At 34.9% G+C, this 19,869-nt stretch overlaps 1 protein-coding gene across 1 annotated transcript; it reads right to left on the reverse strand.

Annotated features, from left to right (window-relative positions):
• Positions 1-12,825: 12,825 nt before the first annotated feature.
• LOC113353139 lies at positions 12,826-13,498 on the reverse strand. Its single transcript, XM_026596834.1, has one exon. It carries the CDS (start codon positions 13,380-13,382, stop codon positions 12,864-12,866), a length of 519 nt encoding a protein of 172 aa, XP_026452619.1. The 5' UTR covers positions 13,383-13,498; the 3' UTR covers positions 12,826-12,863.
• Between the last annotated feature and the right edge of the window lie 6,371 nt (positions 13,499-19,869).

The raw sequence follows: 19,869 nt of genomic DNA on the forward strand, positions 1-19,869 counted from the left end.
TAACAAAACCGCGTGCGAAGAAAGTCATCATCCCTAAAGAGTTCCAAATCATATATCTAAATCTGATTAACAATGGGGAAAATTTCAAATCTAATATATCACAAATCTATTAACGTACATATGAATAATTAGTTTAGATATAGTACAACAATCAAAGAAAATGGATCTTTAAATTACTCAAAAAACTCAATCTATTAAATTTTTTATGCTTTTTAACCTATTTCCTCTCTTCATCAAATTTTTACAATCTTTAAATAATAAATTACATCTATGAACTAGTCTCAATCTCATTTTAATTTCATATAATAATAGTAGATATTCATAAACACCAACGTACAATATTGGGTTCCAAAAAGGAAAGATGATTTTCATATATAGTGTTTTATCTGATTTCGTCTAGTAAACACTCATGAGATCAAGAAAATTTTCACTTCAGAGTTGTCATATTTTAGTATCAAAACTCATATGGAGTCGCTTGATTACATACTAGAGTCAACTTCGTTTAGGTTAGACTAGAAAGTATAGGGATGTTGAGACATACAAGTATTACTCCGAAGACCTGAAGAATGAGAAGAAGTAACGACTACAACAACGACATCATCATTCCACTTGAGGTTAGTGATATTGACTTGATATTGTTTCCATTCCAATCTTTCAAGTGGTTCTATATTGAAAACATAAATTGCGAAGCAGTATATATTGTATATAATACTCTACTGATGTGACTTGGTCATTATAGTATGATCACGGTGTCAAGAAAAACAAATTACGAAGTATGAACGCCTATCTTTTGGAACTTCGTAAGTACGACATCGACATAATCTATTGTATATAGTTATTTGATTATGTGTGCATTATATAGTAATGATTTCACCTTAGAAAACAAATTTATAACATTTGTTTAAAGGAAGTACATTTATTAACTTGTTTCATAATCGAAAAGAAATCATGATTGGTCTTGTTATTCGTTGAAAATCTTTTGGATGACCAATGGAAGATGACTTTGGTAGAACCTATCTTAACTTATTGAGATTTATGGTATAATCGGTCATTTCCTATATAATATAATTTATTACAATCGGTCATGAGCTTCATTGTAAATCTAGTTGAAACCGATCACAAACTATATTGGAATGCAAGTTATAACCGTCCTTAAGTTACTTTGGGAACCAAGGTATAATCGGTCACAAGATGAATTGGAAGTTAGTTGTAATCCATCACAAGCTACCTTTGGGAAGCAAGGTGTAACCAATCACAAGCTCACTCAGGAAGTAAGGTGTAACCGATCACAAGCTACCTCTAGGAAGCAAGGTGTAACCGGTCACAACCTGGTTTGGTAAACATGGTATAACCGATCACAACTTACATTCCGAGGTTGGTACAACCGATCCCAAGAAGCAAAACCGAGTTTCCAATATCACATATCTCTGTAAGTTTTGAGTAAAGCTTGGAATTAGTGTTTGCTAAGAAACTTATAGATGTCAACATATTTGAACATGAACATAAATCTTATCATTTATTGTTTAAAGATATTCGTTGATACTCAAGGCGATCCCTGGTCCGAAAAAGTGAAAAGCATTTAATTATGATTTTCATCATATATGTTTTAATTACCAACATTTAAAACATATCCTCTGGAAAATATTATTAGTTAATGTGCTAGACTAATAATAGAATTTTTTCCATGAGAGTTTCAGAAATATTGATTAACATTTATTGGGAATAAGAAAACCGAATTTAGGTACTTTATTGCATATCTTGATCGGGTTTAGAATTTCATTGTTGTCCAAACAACCTTGGTCTATAAATACTTGAGTTTGCATTTCTTGCAAACTATTCTAAGAGCCAGACAAACTTCATTTCTTGTTGTTTCTGGTGGAGCCGTTTATTCGGAGAGGAAAGTATCATAATTAGGTGAAATCTCTTACGACCGCTCGTTTAAAGACTTTTGTGGGATTAAGAAGCTCTACGAGTACCGTTGGTGGGGAACTAGATAATTGCAGTGTTATTAGTTTTCGATTATTGATTTGATTAACTAACAGTTGTTAAAACTTTCATTGCACCTAGTTTGTTTATTCTTGAGAATCTTCTCTTATGATATAAGATTCACTCAGACTAGATCAAAGTATTCAAGGGATCTTTAGAACCATCTTCGGATGTAAATACATCTTGTGATAATCCATTTTTAACAGACTTCGTTCTATGTGTGATTGATCACAAGAGGATTCAAGTGTTGTTGTGCAGGTATTTGAAGGCAATAGAAGATATGAAGACGAAGAATATTTCTTATTAGTTTTCATATCTTGTGGATTTAGTACACAAACTTTGATCGGCAGGAATCCAACTAGAATCGGTTTATCTTTAATAAACTTGATTTATTAGTTGCGTGAGATCAACAACTCTCTATAGTTTTTCTTTGAGATCTATATCGATTAAGTGCGAATCTAAAACTTGATTATTTCGGTAATCAATATTTATATTGATTTAACCAGACAAAGGAGTTTATTAGATTAAACATAAGAGACTTTGTCAACGACTCATCAAATATCTTTAGCAATATTGATTAGAGTGGTTACCAAACAGATTATTCCTTTGTTTTTCGGAATACGATCCAAAGGACTTGCTTTTCACGTGCGTGACTCTAGAATTCGAAGGTGCAGGGATACTGAGGGAACTAAGTAGCTAGAGGTAGTCTGCTTGGTCTCAACTATACGAAGTTGGTATCAGATTTTGTATAGCGGCTTAATTCTGAGAGTATTCTAAACTGGACTAGGTCCCGGAGTTTTTCTACATTTGTAGTTTCTTCGTAAAAAAAATCTTGATGTGTATTTTACTTTGTTTCCCGCATTATAATTGTTATTATAATTAAGTAAAATACACAAGTACGTTAACTCCGTAATACTTGATATTGATCCTATAGAGTTTCGGTTATTTCCGAACCTATTATCAAGTCCACACTTCGTTGTCGTATCGTCTCGATCTTGTATCTATAGTCAACCACACAAGTGATCTTGTTGCTTTATTATCTCGATCTCGTATCCATAGACGATCACACGAAGTGTGAACCAATTTGTTGTATTGTCTCGATTCAGTCCATAGACGATCACATTCAGCAAAGGACTTATAGGTGGATAAATTAAAAGATTGTGGTGTATTTGGGTACCCTCGTATTTTCATCGTGACTTAGTCAAAGCGGACAGTTAATAAAACACAGAGGAAGTAATTATCAAAACATGAGTCACATGTTATGGTGCATGTGTCTTACATGAGGTGCCTGTGTGGGTCCCACATAATATGGATCCATCGGTAAGTCAGGCACTTAGCAGTTATCACACAACACTCCCCTTGGATACCCACCGTTTAAAATTATGTCTTAATAAAACTTTGTTGGTAAAATACAATAGGAAAAAATACAATCAAAAAGTAAAATAAATTTGTTGCCTCGTTAAAACATTCCTCATAAAATACGATAGGATAGAAACTTGACCAACGAAAAAGTAAAGCATTTCTACAATTATTTACCGTCGCGAATATTTTACCTTGGTAAAACTATGTCAAAATCTTGTCTGGAAAAAACTGTCTACGGTAAAAACATGAACTAAAATACATGTTATTATCCGAGAACCACATATCAAGAAATTTTATAGATATATATAAATTTTTGATGATGACCAACGTTCTAAGATTGAAGGAAAACCCAGTGGGACAAAAACTTGAACGTATGAAAACTTGAGTCCTCAGAGCAGTGTGGGTCCCCAGATGCGTGAGAAAAAAACTTGAACACATGTATGCCTTATTAAAACCTTGTCTGGAAAAATCCAGAGGGAGAAAAACCAGGACGAAGGAATAAGATCACAACATTTTGAACTACATATAACACTGGACATGCATGCCTCTCGAAAACCTTGACAAAGAAAATCCAGTGGGACAAAATCTCTACTAGGAAAAAATAGTACACGACATAATGTCCAATATCCATAGTCTTCTATGGCTTACTCCCCCTGATGGGTAGCCATCTCACTTGATCAATGTGATCGGTAATATTGCATAAATATCACTAACAATATTTTAAAGTCTTCATCTACTCGAGAAAACTTGGTATGATCTTCCACCGTGCAATTTCTTAATGATAGTTTGGTTGTGCCATCCTTGTATTCTCCTCTAGCTTTGTATGAACAATCATAATCGATTGAGGATAAACAAGTATCCTCTACTACCACATTATTAGCCAGGAAAATATTTGGCTATTTTAATAAACCTGCCAAAATCAAAAATTAAACAATCTGATTAGCATTTCTATGTGGGAGATATTATGCGATCTTTCATGTAAAAGACCAAGCTTAATGGTACTACGAAGATGAAAAGGTTTTCTTCGGACCAATTAATGTTTTGATATTGGTGCTGGGTATAACCAGACTTGTATGTTTACTACCAACCCAATATCAGGTATTTCATCTAATATACCATTCACACATGTTTTGTGTAACATAAACCACAGAGTGATACATCTTCTTTGTTGAGATGTAAAGCAATCGATCTTCAAAGTAAGAGATCGAATGGCTCTAATCGTGTTAGCTTCCCGATGCGCCACCCATAACGCAATGACTGTGATTTAAAATTTCAAGACTCACCAGGTAAATTCATTTTTCTTTTCCTTTGCAAACATGTTTCGCCTGCATGATGCCTTAACATAGCTTCCACAACGTTTCAACTTTACCCTTGTTATGTGAAGGGTTTAAATCCATAAATGCTAATGGCGATGCATTCTTGCATGCACACTGGCTTCTGAGTCTTGTCCAGGCATATGGAATGCCTTGGACTTGCACATAGGCTATTGAAAGCATATTCCCGACTTCTTTATTTTGCGAAAACTTTCCTAAAATAGCAACAAAAAAACGGATTTTTGACGCCTAAACGATGAAATTTGGTTAAATTCTGGAGACCGATGTTCCTCATCTGAATGGACCCTTCTTAATCTAAATTACGACACTCGGGTTCTTAACTTCCAAACTTCAGCGCGCCTGCTATAACTTGTTCATATGCATCAGTCAGGCTCATGCGGTACTTGTATTGTATCGTCCTTGTGATGCAGGTGGCTTATGCGAGCTCCCTTAATTTGTATACCGATTTAAATTTATTTCTTCGCCATGCCCAATGCGTAATTGGTGCATTCCTACATCGAACAACTAGATAGGAAGTATGAGCACCCAAGGAATACACTGCAACTTACCTGATCAAGTATTACAACAATCATCTCTTGCCTTGCCTTGATTTGCCAAGCCATATGATATGAGTTACCATAATATTGTAATCACCTGGAAATTAGATGAATATAAGCAACAAGATGCTGGACCACTAATGTTGCAACTCATTGTAGATACATACCCTCTTCCGCACCTTGAAGGAATCAAGCACTCACCATAGTTCATCATCGCCGGAACAAGCAACTAAAACCAACGCGTGTTGCAAGGCCAAATCCAAAAAGATCTCAGTCTGTATAGGCCAAAGGGTATTTCGTAAGACATGCACATCGCCGTGTGTAATCGGTGCTTCCTTGTGGAAAACATCCCCATTTCTTTGGGGAAAATTCCTTGAGTAATTAAACTCAAACAACCAACATCTCCTCCCTATATATGTCTTATTGACATTTCTACAAATAAAAATTCTGAAGAGGCTAGGATTGACATTCAACAAGTACCACATCCTCTAGGTAAACACCCACCACTTCCTCGAGGAACATTTCCTTGGGGAACATCCTCGACTTCCTTGAGTAAGGGACATAGGGACAATGATGCTTCCTTGGATAAACATCCTTGAGTGAACTTCATAAGCTCAAGATGAGGCTTCATCTTGTTCGTTGATGCAACTTTGAGCATGTGTTCTGCGAAAAGTGCGGGTTGTACATTTCATATCAACTTGTATGGTTTAATTAGTAAAAAAAAATGATGATGATAGAATCATAAAAGATTAATAGGTTTACAAGAATCATCATCATAAGCTTAAATCACTCTACTGATATCGAAGTCACATTGAATTTTTTTTGTTATAGATAAGAAAAGTGTATCAAGATTAGTTCAAATATTAGATACAAAAAATGAATCGGTGGTTAACAACAAATTTCTAGTTTTAGTTACTCCAGTGATCGTTACGGAGGCAACCATGGTTTTCAGAACATTTTAAATCAAACCATGGCTAGACGACTCAAAATAAAATCCCAGATTCTTATTTTCCACATAAAACAAATTAAGCCTCACAAAAAAAGATGCAACATCCCACACATATTGATTGAAAACATCAAAAAATACATAAATAATTATTATATGTTTGAGACAATCGATTCTTTGTTCCGTGAAACTAAGGATAGACGATGAACCCTGACTTTTAGGGAAGAGAAGATAAGATGAAGATAATTATGGGTTTTGTTACCCACATAAATTCGGTTCACAAATATTTGGATTTTTACCTTTTGATTGTATTTAGCTCTAACATGGGTTGTATTTAATCACTGCCAATTTATATACGACTCTAAAAGCAAAGTTTTGCTTTTTATTTTTATTTTTCTCTGGAAATAAGGCCTTACAACCCCTCTCTTCTATTTATTTTCCCTTTGATTAATACAATTATCCTCTAGAACTTTGTCAAAAAAAATAATAATAAATAAATTTTGAATGGGATTTTGTTTGATCCTACCAAAGAAAGTTTCGGCTGCTGTATGGATGAATATATAGACTGCGCTATATACATGTGAATTAGGATAGATGAACGTGCTCTTGAATCATATTTACTGATGAGATGGTTTAAATCAAAAACGAGCAGTTCAGGTTTGATTTTTTTTTATCTTGATAAAAGTACTAATAAGCATGATTTAGACTTTCAAACTAAGTTCAAATAACAACCCACAATACACATAATGATATAGTTGAACACCCCATATGAAAGAGAATTAAGATCCACAAATGTTCTTTTAGTCGAAAGTTAAGTAGGGTCATTGTGAATATTAAGTTAAGCAATCTGATCATCAATCTCAGTGGAAATTTGTTAGTTTGTATATGACCAAAGCCAATTTCTTTATCATTAGAGATATAGAAAAACTAGAAAATCTATTTTGAAACCACAATCTTTTACGGTTCGATGTATATGTATCTTCGCTGGAGTTGGATCTCTTAAATGTACGGATTTTGTAAGTGGTGCGCGATTCATTTCGTAGGAGTTAAAAATTTTCTATAGAAGTTTAGCAAGTCTGTTATCCACGATGCTGATGAAAATGACAATCAATGATTTGATCGATTTTGGAACGGATCCCCTGTACAAGTTGGGAGTTCTTAAATTTTAACTTGAAAAAAAATAATAGATACTAAAACAAAAGTGAACTTATGATTAAGGATTTGATTTGTTAAATGGGATTACACATTTGCTAACTTTTATCAGTACAATAATTAGTAGTTGGCGTGATCACATGGATTAAGTAAGGGGAGCTTGATTCCTTTTTTCAGTTAAAATTTTGATGGAGACTTCCAAATTGTTAAATAACTATATGGGAATTGAATATTAAAGGGTTTCGTGGCTAAGCCCTTGGTGGTTGATTAGTTGCCATGATTCTGTAGCACATGACATTATATGATGAACTCAATAACTACTATTAGAATTGGAATCATCACTGACAACCATTAATGATTAATTGTATGCTTAATTTTATATGTTTAGTTAGGATTTGAGATTCCATTTACACTAAAAAAAAATATACTTTGATTCCCTAAACACCATGCACTCGTGACGGCCGGGTTCGGGTGGTGATGAACAATCAAGATTTAAATTTCTATTGTAAAGTTTTTTTTTTTTTTTCTCTTTTTCTTTTTTGGTTGGTGTTGTTGTTGATATATACAAACAATCTTTGCTCGTTTAGAATGCACATCAGTGGATCGTCTCGATTTTCAGCTAAAACTATCAATCAAACCAGATTAACAAGTCACCTAACCGGCATGGACTTGGTTCGGTTCTGGACCATGGGGTCGTTTTGGAATGGTTTTTACCCGGTTTTGTACCAGTGACGTTTCCTAATACTACTGCACCACATGAATGATGAATACGCTTATCTTTCTAGCTTTATAACTAAGATTACACGTTTATGTTATAGCATTGCCAAGTTGAACTCACTAGCGTTGGTGTCTCAAGTTAGTTATCAAGTTTAGATAAAAAAACGCATTCTTGATTTAGTCTCCTAAAAGTCGGTTTCGGACTAGATTTGGTTTAAGAAGTAAGATATAGAATCAATGCTATCATTGAAGAATGGAGATTGAAGACTATACGAAGACATCTTTGAACTTCATTAAAGGTTAGTAATAAACACTTGATTCTCTTGTTTACTCTATCTCCCTATCTATCGAAACAAGTGCTCACCTATGGAATAATTCATGTGACGTGTAAATATACACTTATGTATATGCTCGAGGATATTTGATCCCTAAGACTTTTTTGAGAATGACTTTGTTCCTTGGAAAGGTCCTCATGTTGTAATGAATGAGAACACGAATTCAACGAGCCATAACGAAGAGGTTATGAGTGATTTATTAAAGCAACACTTATTGTGTTGCTAAGGCAGTTCGTGAACTTTTGGCAACAGTTCGTGAAGTAAAACGGGAAATACGTGACTAAAGTGCTTTTTTAGTCAATACTTGGTGTTTACTTTCCTAGATAAGGTAGCTTTGTTTTCAAGCAACTTAGCCTTAATCATTCAGTATAAACAAAGGTTTCATGTAATGACACAAACTATCCCTTGAAAAATTGTGTATGAGTTGCATAAGGTTGTTTCCATATGTGAGATTCCAAAAGACTTTACTTAGGGATCGTAAAGCATGGGGAAGTTATCATCTTTGATAATTACGAAACTTGTTTCCAGGTGTTTTTCATAAATCCTAGATTTGATAGATCAAGATATCTCCAGATTATTTTTAGGTGATCTTGTGAGGAAGAATTAATTAGGTTACGGAACGATAAACTCTAATTATTGAGGAGTATCTTCTAATGAGAATTAAAGTTCTGTTAGAAGATTTTCAAGAGCATATTTTAAACAGAATTGACGTTCTGCTAAAATATTTACAAGAGCAATTCTTAAAGAGAATCGGTGTTTTGCTAGGATTTTTACAGGTGCACCAATACAACTGAAGCAGGTACTACATCTAGTCAGAAATCTGGTAGTAGGTAATTGGTGTAACAGCTTAAGTCACTAGGTCCCGGATTTTTTTTTACAAGATTGTAGTTTTATTTATTAACAAAAAACTTTGGTGTCTGTGTTATTTCTTTTCCGCATTATATTGTTTTATCTTTATAATTGAAATATCACAGGTTGTGTATGTATTTAAACCTAGATAGTATTAACTCAACTGTAAAGAAACTATAAGACTCGTTCTTGTTGAATTCATATCTTGAAATATAGATTATAAGACTTGTTTTTGTTGGAATTCGGTTCGTGAACAACTCGGATATATACTAAGTTTACCTTGTTAAAACAATCTTAAATACAGTTTCGTAACAGAACGTATATATTGTAGAAGGATTGCCCATATGGGTTTCCGAACGAAAAAGTTGGTGGTTTACTAGTTACCCTCTCCTTTTCAACTTACATTAAGCATTAATACAATAATATAATGTAGGAAATACCAATTTGTATACGAAATACTAGCCTTTGTTTTTTTTTTAATAAAACTAAAAAAGAAACAGAAACAACTTAGAGACTGAAGAAACCACCCTGAATCTAGATAAGAGGATCATGGATAGGTCTCCCACATCTCACCACATAAGATAGGTCTACATGGTTTTTGGATTTTAAATCCTTACACAAAATAGTATTAAAAGTTTTAAAAAGATTCAAAAGAGTATCCATAAGTCTATTAATTCTCCAGTTTGTAGTTTTTCTGCTTTCTTGCATTGATCTCCTGATTTTGGAATTGTTTCCTAGAAGGTTGAAATTTTCTGCAATTCAGTTGGGAAGTCCATTCCAAAGTTTGAATGGCCGCTATGCAGTCTCTTTCCTCTTTATTATGAGCTCTGATAGTGTTAGTTCTTTTCCGATGGTTCTCCACTGTAACATCATATATAATAGATCGAATTCCAGTAAGTTCACTGGTTCTATCATAGCGGGTGCTAAAAGCGAAGGTATTCCGGTCAGTATTCAAAATTTTCCTAGAAGGATTGTTTCTACTCCAGGAATTCTGTTGGAAAGACTGAGAGATTCTAGTGACAGACTGCAAATGGTCTAGAATTTGTTTCCCACTAAGTAAAGGATTTGGGGTAATTTTTTTGAAAACCCAGTCACATCTGACTTTCCAGATAAACCAGGTAGTAGTGGCACATAGCTGAGACCAATTGCTTAAGGGGGTACTAGAGGGAGTAAAAGAAAACCAAGTCTTACACCAATTGGAACAACTTTGAGCACAGTTAGTAGTATTTTCTAGATGTAGGGTGCAGCTAGCCCAAACAGCTCTACTGAAGGGGCAGTTCAAAAAAACATGTTCCATAGTTTCTATAGCATTATTGCATAGAGTACAAGTTGGATCTATGTGGTGTACGAATGTTGCCAGATGGCCACTGAAATGGAGAATATCTGTATGAAGTTTCCAAGCAAAAACTTGGATCCTAGGAAGAACATTTAGTTTCTAGATTTTTGAAACAGTTGTGTCAAAAGGTTGTAGATTTTTGAAGCAGTTTTTGTCAAAAACTTGCACAAAGTATTTTTTTTTTTTAAAATATACTTAAAAATACTCCACTATTCTCCTTACCTTAAGGATTGTGTAAACGTGAAATATGTCATATTTTTAAGGACGGAGAGAGTAGTATAAAGCGAAGATCTCGAACTCTGTAAAATCAGAATAACGAAAAAGGAAAAGAAAATAATAAGAAGAAAACACTATACACATTGGGGGCTTATTGAGGATCCCAAATGAGTAAATTAGTCCCACCCACATGAAGATTGTTGCCCCCACTTCTGATGTGCAATGTTTCTTTTTTTGTACACTTGCTTTGAGAAACTCTTTGATTTCATTCCTTTCAAACTATATGAGTTGTTGCGGGAGAATGAATCGCCAGTTAATTTTTTTTCTTCTTTTTTGAAAGCCACGGAGATTGTTGTAAAAGACAGAATATGTTGGCCTGATCCCAACTAATCTGGTTTTTGGAAGAAGAATATTGTAAGTCTTTTCAGCAAGCTTGTAAATTTGTAATGCAGAAAGTGAAACCGATGTTCGACGGTTTCCAATGACTTGAAGCAAAGCCCACATAAAAGAGAGCAGTGTATGCCCATTTTAATCATATAGTCACAAGTGCCGAGTTTGATTAGCAACTTAGCATGCTTTGCGTCAGAAGTGCCGAGTTTGATTAGCAACTTAGCATGCTTTGCCACAAAACAAGACTTCTCTCTTAATCCCTTAATGAGACTTCTCTCTCAATCAGAAGTTTTCCACTATCAATCACCAGTAACATTCATAAAATAACATCAAGTTCAGAAGATAAAGAAGCCGAGAAGATACTTAACATGCTTTGCACTATTACGATGTTACGCATGTTATAATTACTATTGATATGTCTATTCATAAGATTAACGTCTCACCCATGGTCAAATTCTTAATGCATATATCCAAAATTCATAACCCGACTCGTGCCTGACCTAAGGGTTATCACAAATCGATTGCCTGTCATGAGTGAAGTGCCAGAGCACAAGAGGGCGCTTCCTTGAAAGAGCTTGGGGAGTGGACAAGGAGGTGCCTATAGAGAAGTGGTTGTTGTCCAGAAAATTGGACGGAGGGCTACACATGGTATGGTTTTGGGCTAAACCAAAATCGAAACCAAGGTAATGGTTTCTAAGCTTCTGAAACCTACCAAATCATGTTCAAAACCGACAATAAACAAGTAACTCTAAGCATAAAAAAGGTGTAAAGCATATATAATCCACAAAGTATATAACCAACTAAAATTGTAAGTTTGTAATAATCAAATTCCCAGACTGAAACTACCGAAAAGGAAATTCTAACTCTAGTCAAATTGAACAGGAAATCTGGAATAATCAATTTTCTGCCAAACACAACAAGTCTTACATTGAAGAAAATCACGTCGATGGGTGCTTCTTCTTCTTCAAATTCAATTACTGGAACGTGCTTAACAGAGGAAATTTAGTTTCAGATATTTCTTCATCTTTCTCTTGATTCAATCTTCAATTCAGGTGTGTATCGAAGGTATGGTTTTCAGTTAAGTATCAAGATAGTACAATATGATGACTATCTATGCAAAAGCTAATATTGAGGAACAATGTTTTGATCTAATGCTACATTTTCTCCTAACCATTCTCCGGGATACTATATTCGTATGTACCCATATTTGGATTCTAAACAAATAAGCAACTCATGGGAATAAAAAGGAAGCCAAATAGTTTCCAGGATCAAGTTTTCACTCACAGGACGAATTAGAGAAGGATTTCATCTAGGTCCAAACTCTGAATTCAAACCAATAGGTCACTCTTATTAATCTTTCACCTACATGGTTGAATATAACAACAATTGTATCTATATTTTTAGTGCTACATTTCCTACTGATCATTCTCTAAGGCAGTACAATTCTAGACAAAATAAGCTACTCATGTATACTAAAACGTTTCAAGTAATTTGCAAGATCAAATTTTCACCAAACAGTTTTCTCTGAACTCAAAAGAATATGCTTCTCCTATCCGTTTTACCCATAATGTTTGATCATAATATCTAACTTATCTTTTACAGACCTCTAACTATCCAATTTTTATCATCGAAAAACATATCAAAACTCCAAATTGAAATCAACTCGTAAAAAAAACTAAAAAACTCAACAATTAAATGTGAAATCTACATACCGTTTTGGGTCATGCCCAGAATTTTCTTCAAACTAGGAAACATTAGAGAAGGAGAAGAAGATAAACTAACAGAAGGGTTTTCTACTTCTTTTTTCAAGTGTTCTTCCAGCATGTCTTTAACAGACCTTGAAGATAAAGGATGAAATGATAAACTCCATTCAGAAACAAACCCTTTCACTAAACCCATCTTCTCTGTTTCATCCATATCTCTCCATTTCTGTTCCACTTCTTCTGGTTTCTGACTTAGGTACTGACAAAACTCTCCAAATAAAAGCTCCTTGCTTTTATTCATGGCTTCTTTTCTCTGTATTGCAGGGATATTTATTCTTGCAATCTCTGTTGCTAAATCAATTGCAATCTCTGCATCACTGGTTTTTTTCTTGCTGCAAGAAACTTGGAATGTGCTTCTTCTGTTCATAGGGTTTGGTGGTGGTAAGAGGGATCGTTCGGTTTGGATATTTGAGGGTTTTCTATTGAATTTGGGGGAAATTAGTGAAATCCTTAACGCCATTTTGGAATTTAATTTTAGGGTTTCAGGAAAGTTTATGAAAGATTATGGTTTCTCTTGATGAGAATGTCGAAGAGACAGGAAGAAAGTAAAAAAGATATAGGGGAGTTTCTGATATTCAATCCGCTTCGGAAATTGTAGTGCCGGAACAACCTTGATAAACGCTTAAGTCCTATGGGGTGCTAATCTAACAGTTAGATTGTCAATTCACGTCAGCTAGGACAATCACCTAAATTTTATGGGAGTGCTAATCTAGCAGTTAGATTAGCAGTCCATGTTAGCTGGGACCACTGCCCAGCAATGAACCATTCAGCGCCCAACGATGAACGGTTCAACGCTTTAAATCTTAATCGTCAGATCAAAAAGTAAATCGCCAAGCGCTGAATCATTCCGCGAAAAGGTGGTTTTCACAGCGCTGAACCATTCAACGAAACTATCTAGTTGCTAGTTCACATGCTAGCAACTGGTAGGAGAGAGAACTAGTGTTAACTTTTTAGCCACACTTTTTTTTTGAATTGCAACACTTAACTGCTAATCTAGCACCTTCAATCTAGCCCATAAGACTTAGCCTAAGGATATTACACCTTGGTGATTTTACACTTTCCCTTTGTGGCACGACAACACAGGGGCAAGAAGCATTGGGCACCTTCAAGGAAGCATCATAGAGATTGAAAGAAAAACTGTTTATAAGACATACAACTAGGCTGCGGAGCTAGAGAGCAGAATGGAGATTGAATCAAATTCCCGCAATCTAATAAAGCTGACTAGAAGTATCCATGCCGAGCAAATTGAAAGAAGGTTTCAACCAAAGGAAGAAAGGGAGAATTGTTTTGAGATGGTAACTTGGAGCACCAGAAACTCTATTCAAAACTATATAGCTTTAAATTTAGCAAACTTTTATGCGGCTTGTAATATTCCAAAACAATGGGAAGGATCTGAAATCAACAACCTATTACAGCAGATCAATGGGGATCATACTATAACCACTGGAGACAGAACTTTTATTCGTAGTATGTAATTGCTGCAGCTTCTTGGCTTCTTTTCTTATAAAAAAAAGAAATGGTTTGTCAGTAGAGATGTTTCCACGGGTGCCCCTTCTTTCAGTGGTACTATAATTCTTATTTCTAATTCTGCATTCCCTTTTTTGGTCTATCTACATTCCAGGAACTTCATACGCTCCATCGACGGAGCCAAAAGTGGAGTCTTGGTCAAAGCAAGCCGTAATTTTAAGTTTTGAATGCAATGGACCGGTGTTGTGGTGCATAACAACTGGGTATTTTCTCATGATTGTAGTAGGTAAAAATCCGGTACCAGTCTTATACTGGATCGTTCTTCCAAGTACAGGTGCAAGTCCAGGTACTCAGATGATGGTACCGGTTAGTATGAGGTACAGGTACCGGGTTCATAAGAAACCCGGACTGTACCGTCCCATGTGCAGCCCTAGGAGACAGGACAATCACCACTGCTTTTTCTATTTTTTTCACAAAGAGTCAGGCGAGCAAGATACAAAACAAAACCACAAGCAAATGCAATTACACACTCACAATGATTGCATTCCAGTTACAAATCAAAGTTGATATAACATAACTACCAAAGAAAATTATTACAAATAGACCAATTGAAAAGAATACATCTGACTACACTATAATTTCTTTTAGATTTCTCTTTTCTTATCAAATGCTAGACCGAAGGGCCAACCGGACATACGGTAATTAACCATGGTGTTGATGGGCAAAGCCAGCTAATAATGTCAAGCCTCACACCATCGGGTAAAGCACCATAAATGTTGTTCACATTTTCTGCATGTACCACTTGCATTGTTTTTCTACTACTATATATTCTATAAAAAATATTTGTATTTTTTTTCCTAAAGTCAGTTTGGTATGTGCATACAATATGTATAGTAGTACAAATAGGTGTGTATTTATATGGTCATTTGTATGCGCCAAGTCAGTATTACATGGGACTTGACTTGGGTGCATCAAGTGAATGTCAGAAAAATTTGGTCATTTGTATGCTGGAGTATTCTTTTTGATAAAAAATTTCACTGCATTGCTATTAAGCAGCATGAGAGTTGGTTCAGTAGATGTACCTTACAGAGTAATCTCTTGACCATTGTGAAGATATGAAATAGAGAGTTTGGCCAATTTAAAAGTAACATTACCTAAGTTTCTCAACCAATCATCTCCTAAAACTAGATCACACCTTCCTAGAGGAAGTAATCTCAAGTCAGCAGAAAATTGTTGATGTCACATGTTGGTCACAGTGGCTAATGGTGCTAAGACTACAAGTACAGGGGTCTGTCCACAATTGAAGTGTACTTCACACCCCAATTGAGTGGCAAGGTAAGAATCAATGAAGTTATGAGTGCTACCAGAATCAATCAGTACAGTTATAGTTCTCTTCTTAATGAAACCAGGTATCCTAATTGTGTCAGGATTGAGATTCCCAGTAAGAGCGTGAAGAGAAATCTCCATGTCAGATTCAACCAAATTATCTGCAAGGGTATCATGTGTAGATGGTAGATCCAGCTAATCTGCTTCATTATCAGCTACAATCATGAATAATTGCTGAGATTTACATCTATGGCATGGTTGGCATTTGTCATCATAGTGGAAACAAAGTCCTTGAGATCTTCTTTTACTCATCTGCTCATAAGTCAATCTTCTGGTGGGTGGTGGGTTAGAAGACTGAGAAGTGGGTATAGATGTAGAAGCACCTATATTTGAAGGAATAATAGGTGTTCTTTGGGGAACAAATTTATTGTAGGTGGAAGTAGTGAGTGTTTGTTTAAGAGGAATGGTTTTTGAGGGTTGGGTTTGAGAGGACAGAATTATTTCTTGTAATCTAGCCAAATAAAAAGCTTGAGAAAGTGTTGTAGGTTTGTGCATCTGCACAGAACTTTTCAAAACCTTTTTCAACCCACTAATAAAATTCAACACAAAGTATTCTTCAGTGAGATGAGGGTTTTTGCTAAGCATTAAAGCCTTTAATTGTTCAAACTGCTCAAAGTAATCTTCAACAGATGTAACTTGAAAAAGCTTGTTCAAATAACCCACATAATTATCATTTGCTAGATCTTCAAAATGATTGCATATAGCTTCAACAAAAAGAGGCCAAGAGATAGAAGTTTTACCAGTAAGAAAATCGAGAAACCAAGAATCTGCCTTACCATCTAAGTGTAAAGAAGCAAATTATGTTTTTTGGTCTTAAAGAATTGAGTGAATCTGAAAGTATCTTTCACATTTTTGAACCCAACTACGAGGATTTTCACCAGTAAATCTTGGAAAATCAATTCTTGGAGCTTTAGGAAAGGTATTGAGATTTCCAGTGTGATTTTTTTGGGTGTAACTCTCAAAGGAAGGTGGTGTGTGAGAACCTTGAGGGTCTGGTGGAGATCTAGAAAGAAGTGTAATAAGAGAGTCAAACTTTGCTTGGTTTTCTTCAGAAATCTTAACCAAGGAAGCAAGCAAGGTATCTTGACGCAGAGCAGCAACGGTACGTTCTTCATCTTCACGTGTGTGTATATCTGTGAGGTTTTTGAGTAGTTGGGAAAGTTCACGGGTGGTGGAATCTACATCTTTGATAGTTGGTACTGCCATGATGTAGAGTGGAAAAGGATCTCTGGATGATACCAATTGTTATAGTCTTTTGATATCTGAGATAATAATAGAGATGATGAAACTATAACAGGTAGTCTTAAGTAACTCAGTACCACTGTACTTCCTATTTAGTTCTATTTTCATGATAAACTCTAAATGCAGGTACATACGTATTGAATGAGAAGAGACCTAACACTGAACCCTAATACATCACTGACCCTACACGTGTTCTGGATACTACTGTACAAAATTAACGGATTAAAAGAAACTTAAAACAGGGTTAACTGCTAGTAAAACAATTAATTAATTCAACTGAAGATAAATGCATCCCTAAATTGGTTGCAGGGGCACCACATGACCATGACACACGGATTAAGTTTCAGGTTTCTTTCACAGCTAGAGTTCAATTATACATGTATTATAATATTGAGTTTCAGTAGTTTTTTCTTAAAAGGAGATTGCTTTCAATTCTTCTATTAAGATGTTTTGGCAATATGACAGAATTTTGTGATGAATATGTCGTTCTCTGCCAGAAACGAAATACAGATAATACAATTGATTTAGAAGAAAAATCGAGTAAGTATAATCAACTTCTTTTCTTATTCCTGACAAATGATACCTCAATGATTCGGTGGCTTGAAAATATTGTTTATGGTTGTTAAAATATTTGAAAGACTGAACTTACTTTCACTTTCATGGTTAAGATTTGATGTTGATGAAGCGGCATATAGGACTGGGATGGGCACAAATGGTCATGGTTACTTGAAGCAATTGAGTTGTCACGTTAATTTAAGGTTTTTAAATATTCATCTAGATTCCCACAATGTAAAAAAATTACCATCACATACGATGTTAGATCAGGATAAAAAAAACGAGCCTGCGAATACAACTATTAGTTTGTCGACCAAAGCCACATCACTAAGAAAATGAGACAAAATATGGTGTTTACAGGTTTTTGAACCGGGCTGCATGCCCATTTTTTTGCATTTTCAGGTTTGCAGGTTTTGGCAGTCTTTGTTACGGCAGCAAGGTATGGCAACATTTTTTAGTCGGATCTTCATCCCCGATCAAAATATCTAGGCACTCTATATGTTCATGTTTGCTCTTCGGGTATGTGCCTTATTTTCGTTTTCTTATTTCATATATACATATATATTATTAAATTAATTTAGTGGGTAAACTTAAAGTCCTAGACACACAACTAGGACCAACCACACATGTATAAATTACTCCCTAATCATTATCACACAATTTTAATTGAAATGAAGTGGCAGTTTTCAGAAGAAAAAAACTCTGATCCCAGGTTTGTTAGATGCAAAAAATTGCAGAATTACCAGAACCTTTTAAGTTGGATTCAAACCTGGTTCACAGTTCCTAAAAAATGGGAAGATGATTTGATTGGTTGGGTAGCAGTGTGTGGCATTGTGACATGGAACATATGGAATTTGAGATGTGAAGTTGTCTCCCGAGAACAAAAACAGACGCCATCGAGATTGGTTAGAACTATCGAGAATGAAATAACATTACACAAGTTGGCATGCAAGAAAGATATGGCTTCAATGAAGAAAATGGAAAAACCAACCTTGGATACCGGCACCAGAAGGATTAGTGAAGATCACTATAATGCGTCATTTAGGGGGGGTGCGATTGTAGCAGGGCTGGGAATTCCAGACAGATACTATAAAGTCATTTTTGGAGTGGCAACAACTACCAGGACAGTGGCTATATTTTCATAAATGGCTGAGAGCTTGGCATCAAAACAAGCAACTCAATGGGAAACACAAAATGATAAAACAAAGGTAATACTGGAAGGAGATAATCAAAATATCTGCGACTACCTTGAAGGAGGAAGAGTGACTGTGGAATGGCAAAGTCAGTGCATACTAAATGAAGTTAAGGAAATAACCAAGTTGTTTAACTACTTCAAGGTAACTCGCATAAGAAGAACATGAAATGAAGTAGGAGACACGTTGGATAAGGAAGAAATATCATGACCAACAACGAGCTATTGTGCATCCAACATCACTCAAAAGATTTATAAATTATTATTATATATGGACACTATTTTTAATTTCATCAACCAATCTGTAACTCGCCATAATGCGAGTGAAAACAGTTCAGCTTAATAAACTTCTTTGCATAAAAATAAATAAATTGACATAGACATACACATTACTTGAATAACTAAGTTCTGCTAAAACGATTTTATAGACCTTGATTAAGGGTGTCAAGTAGTTGTACTTATTTGATCGATCTAGCTTCCTATATGGTTAGCTTGCAAGGTTTGTATTAACAGTCTTGGGGTTATTGTAACAAAATACTGTATCATCATTGATATTATTTAAAAGAATGCATACAAAAACCCGTTTTTTTGTAAATGGATATTTTTGATTTACGAATTACTCAGTGAATAAGTTGGATTTTACTTGAAATCGAATGGCAAGTGCACCGCGTGTGCGTCTAGACTAGTATTAATAATAATAATGGAAATTAATACACATATTTTTAAATGTCTTTTGATTTTCTTCATATTTATCAAATTATCCAAATATAACTGGCTGATTATATTTTCATTATAACTTTTACTAAGTGAAAGAGAAGGATTTTAAACCTACGCTAGCTAATTCGGATAGAACCCGACCCGAAAAGATAAATAAAATTACTGGGTATTATGATTTTAGTTTTTATGAATCTTATATCCCTAGTAGAGATAGGATTTATATAATGTAAAGATATCTCTAAGGACAAAATCTAAAATAAAATAAAATGAGTTGATAGATGGGTAATCCCTTTGAATATCTAAATATTTGTAGCAGTAATTAGAAAAACGAAAATGAACTATACCAGTCATCCATGTTCTTTGTTCACTTCCACCAATTAAAATGTTT

Source organism: Papaver somniferum, chromosome 2 (assembly GCF_003573695.1).
Source record: "Papaver somniferum cultivar HN1 chromosome 2, ASM357369v1, whole genome shotgun sequence".
NCBI classification, from domain to species: Eukaryota; Viridiplantae; Streptophyta; class Magnoliopsida; order Ranunculales; family Papaveraceae; genus Papaver; species Papaver somniferum.

What these genes read in the sequence shown, in the direction of transcription:
- LOC113353139 (XM_026596834.1), bottom strand. Translation starts at nt 13,382, where the DNA reads ATGGCGTTAAGGATTTCACTAATTTCCCCCAAATTCAATAGAAAACCC.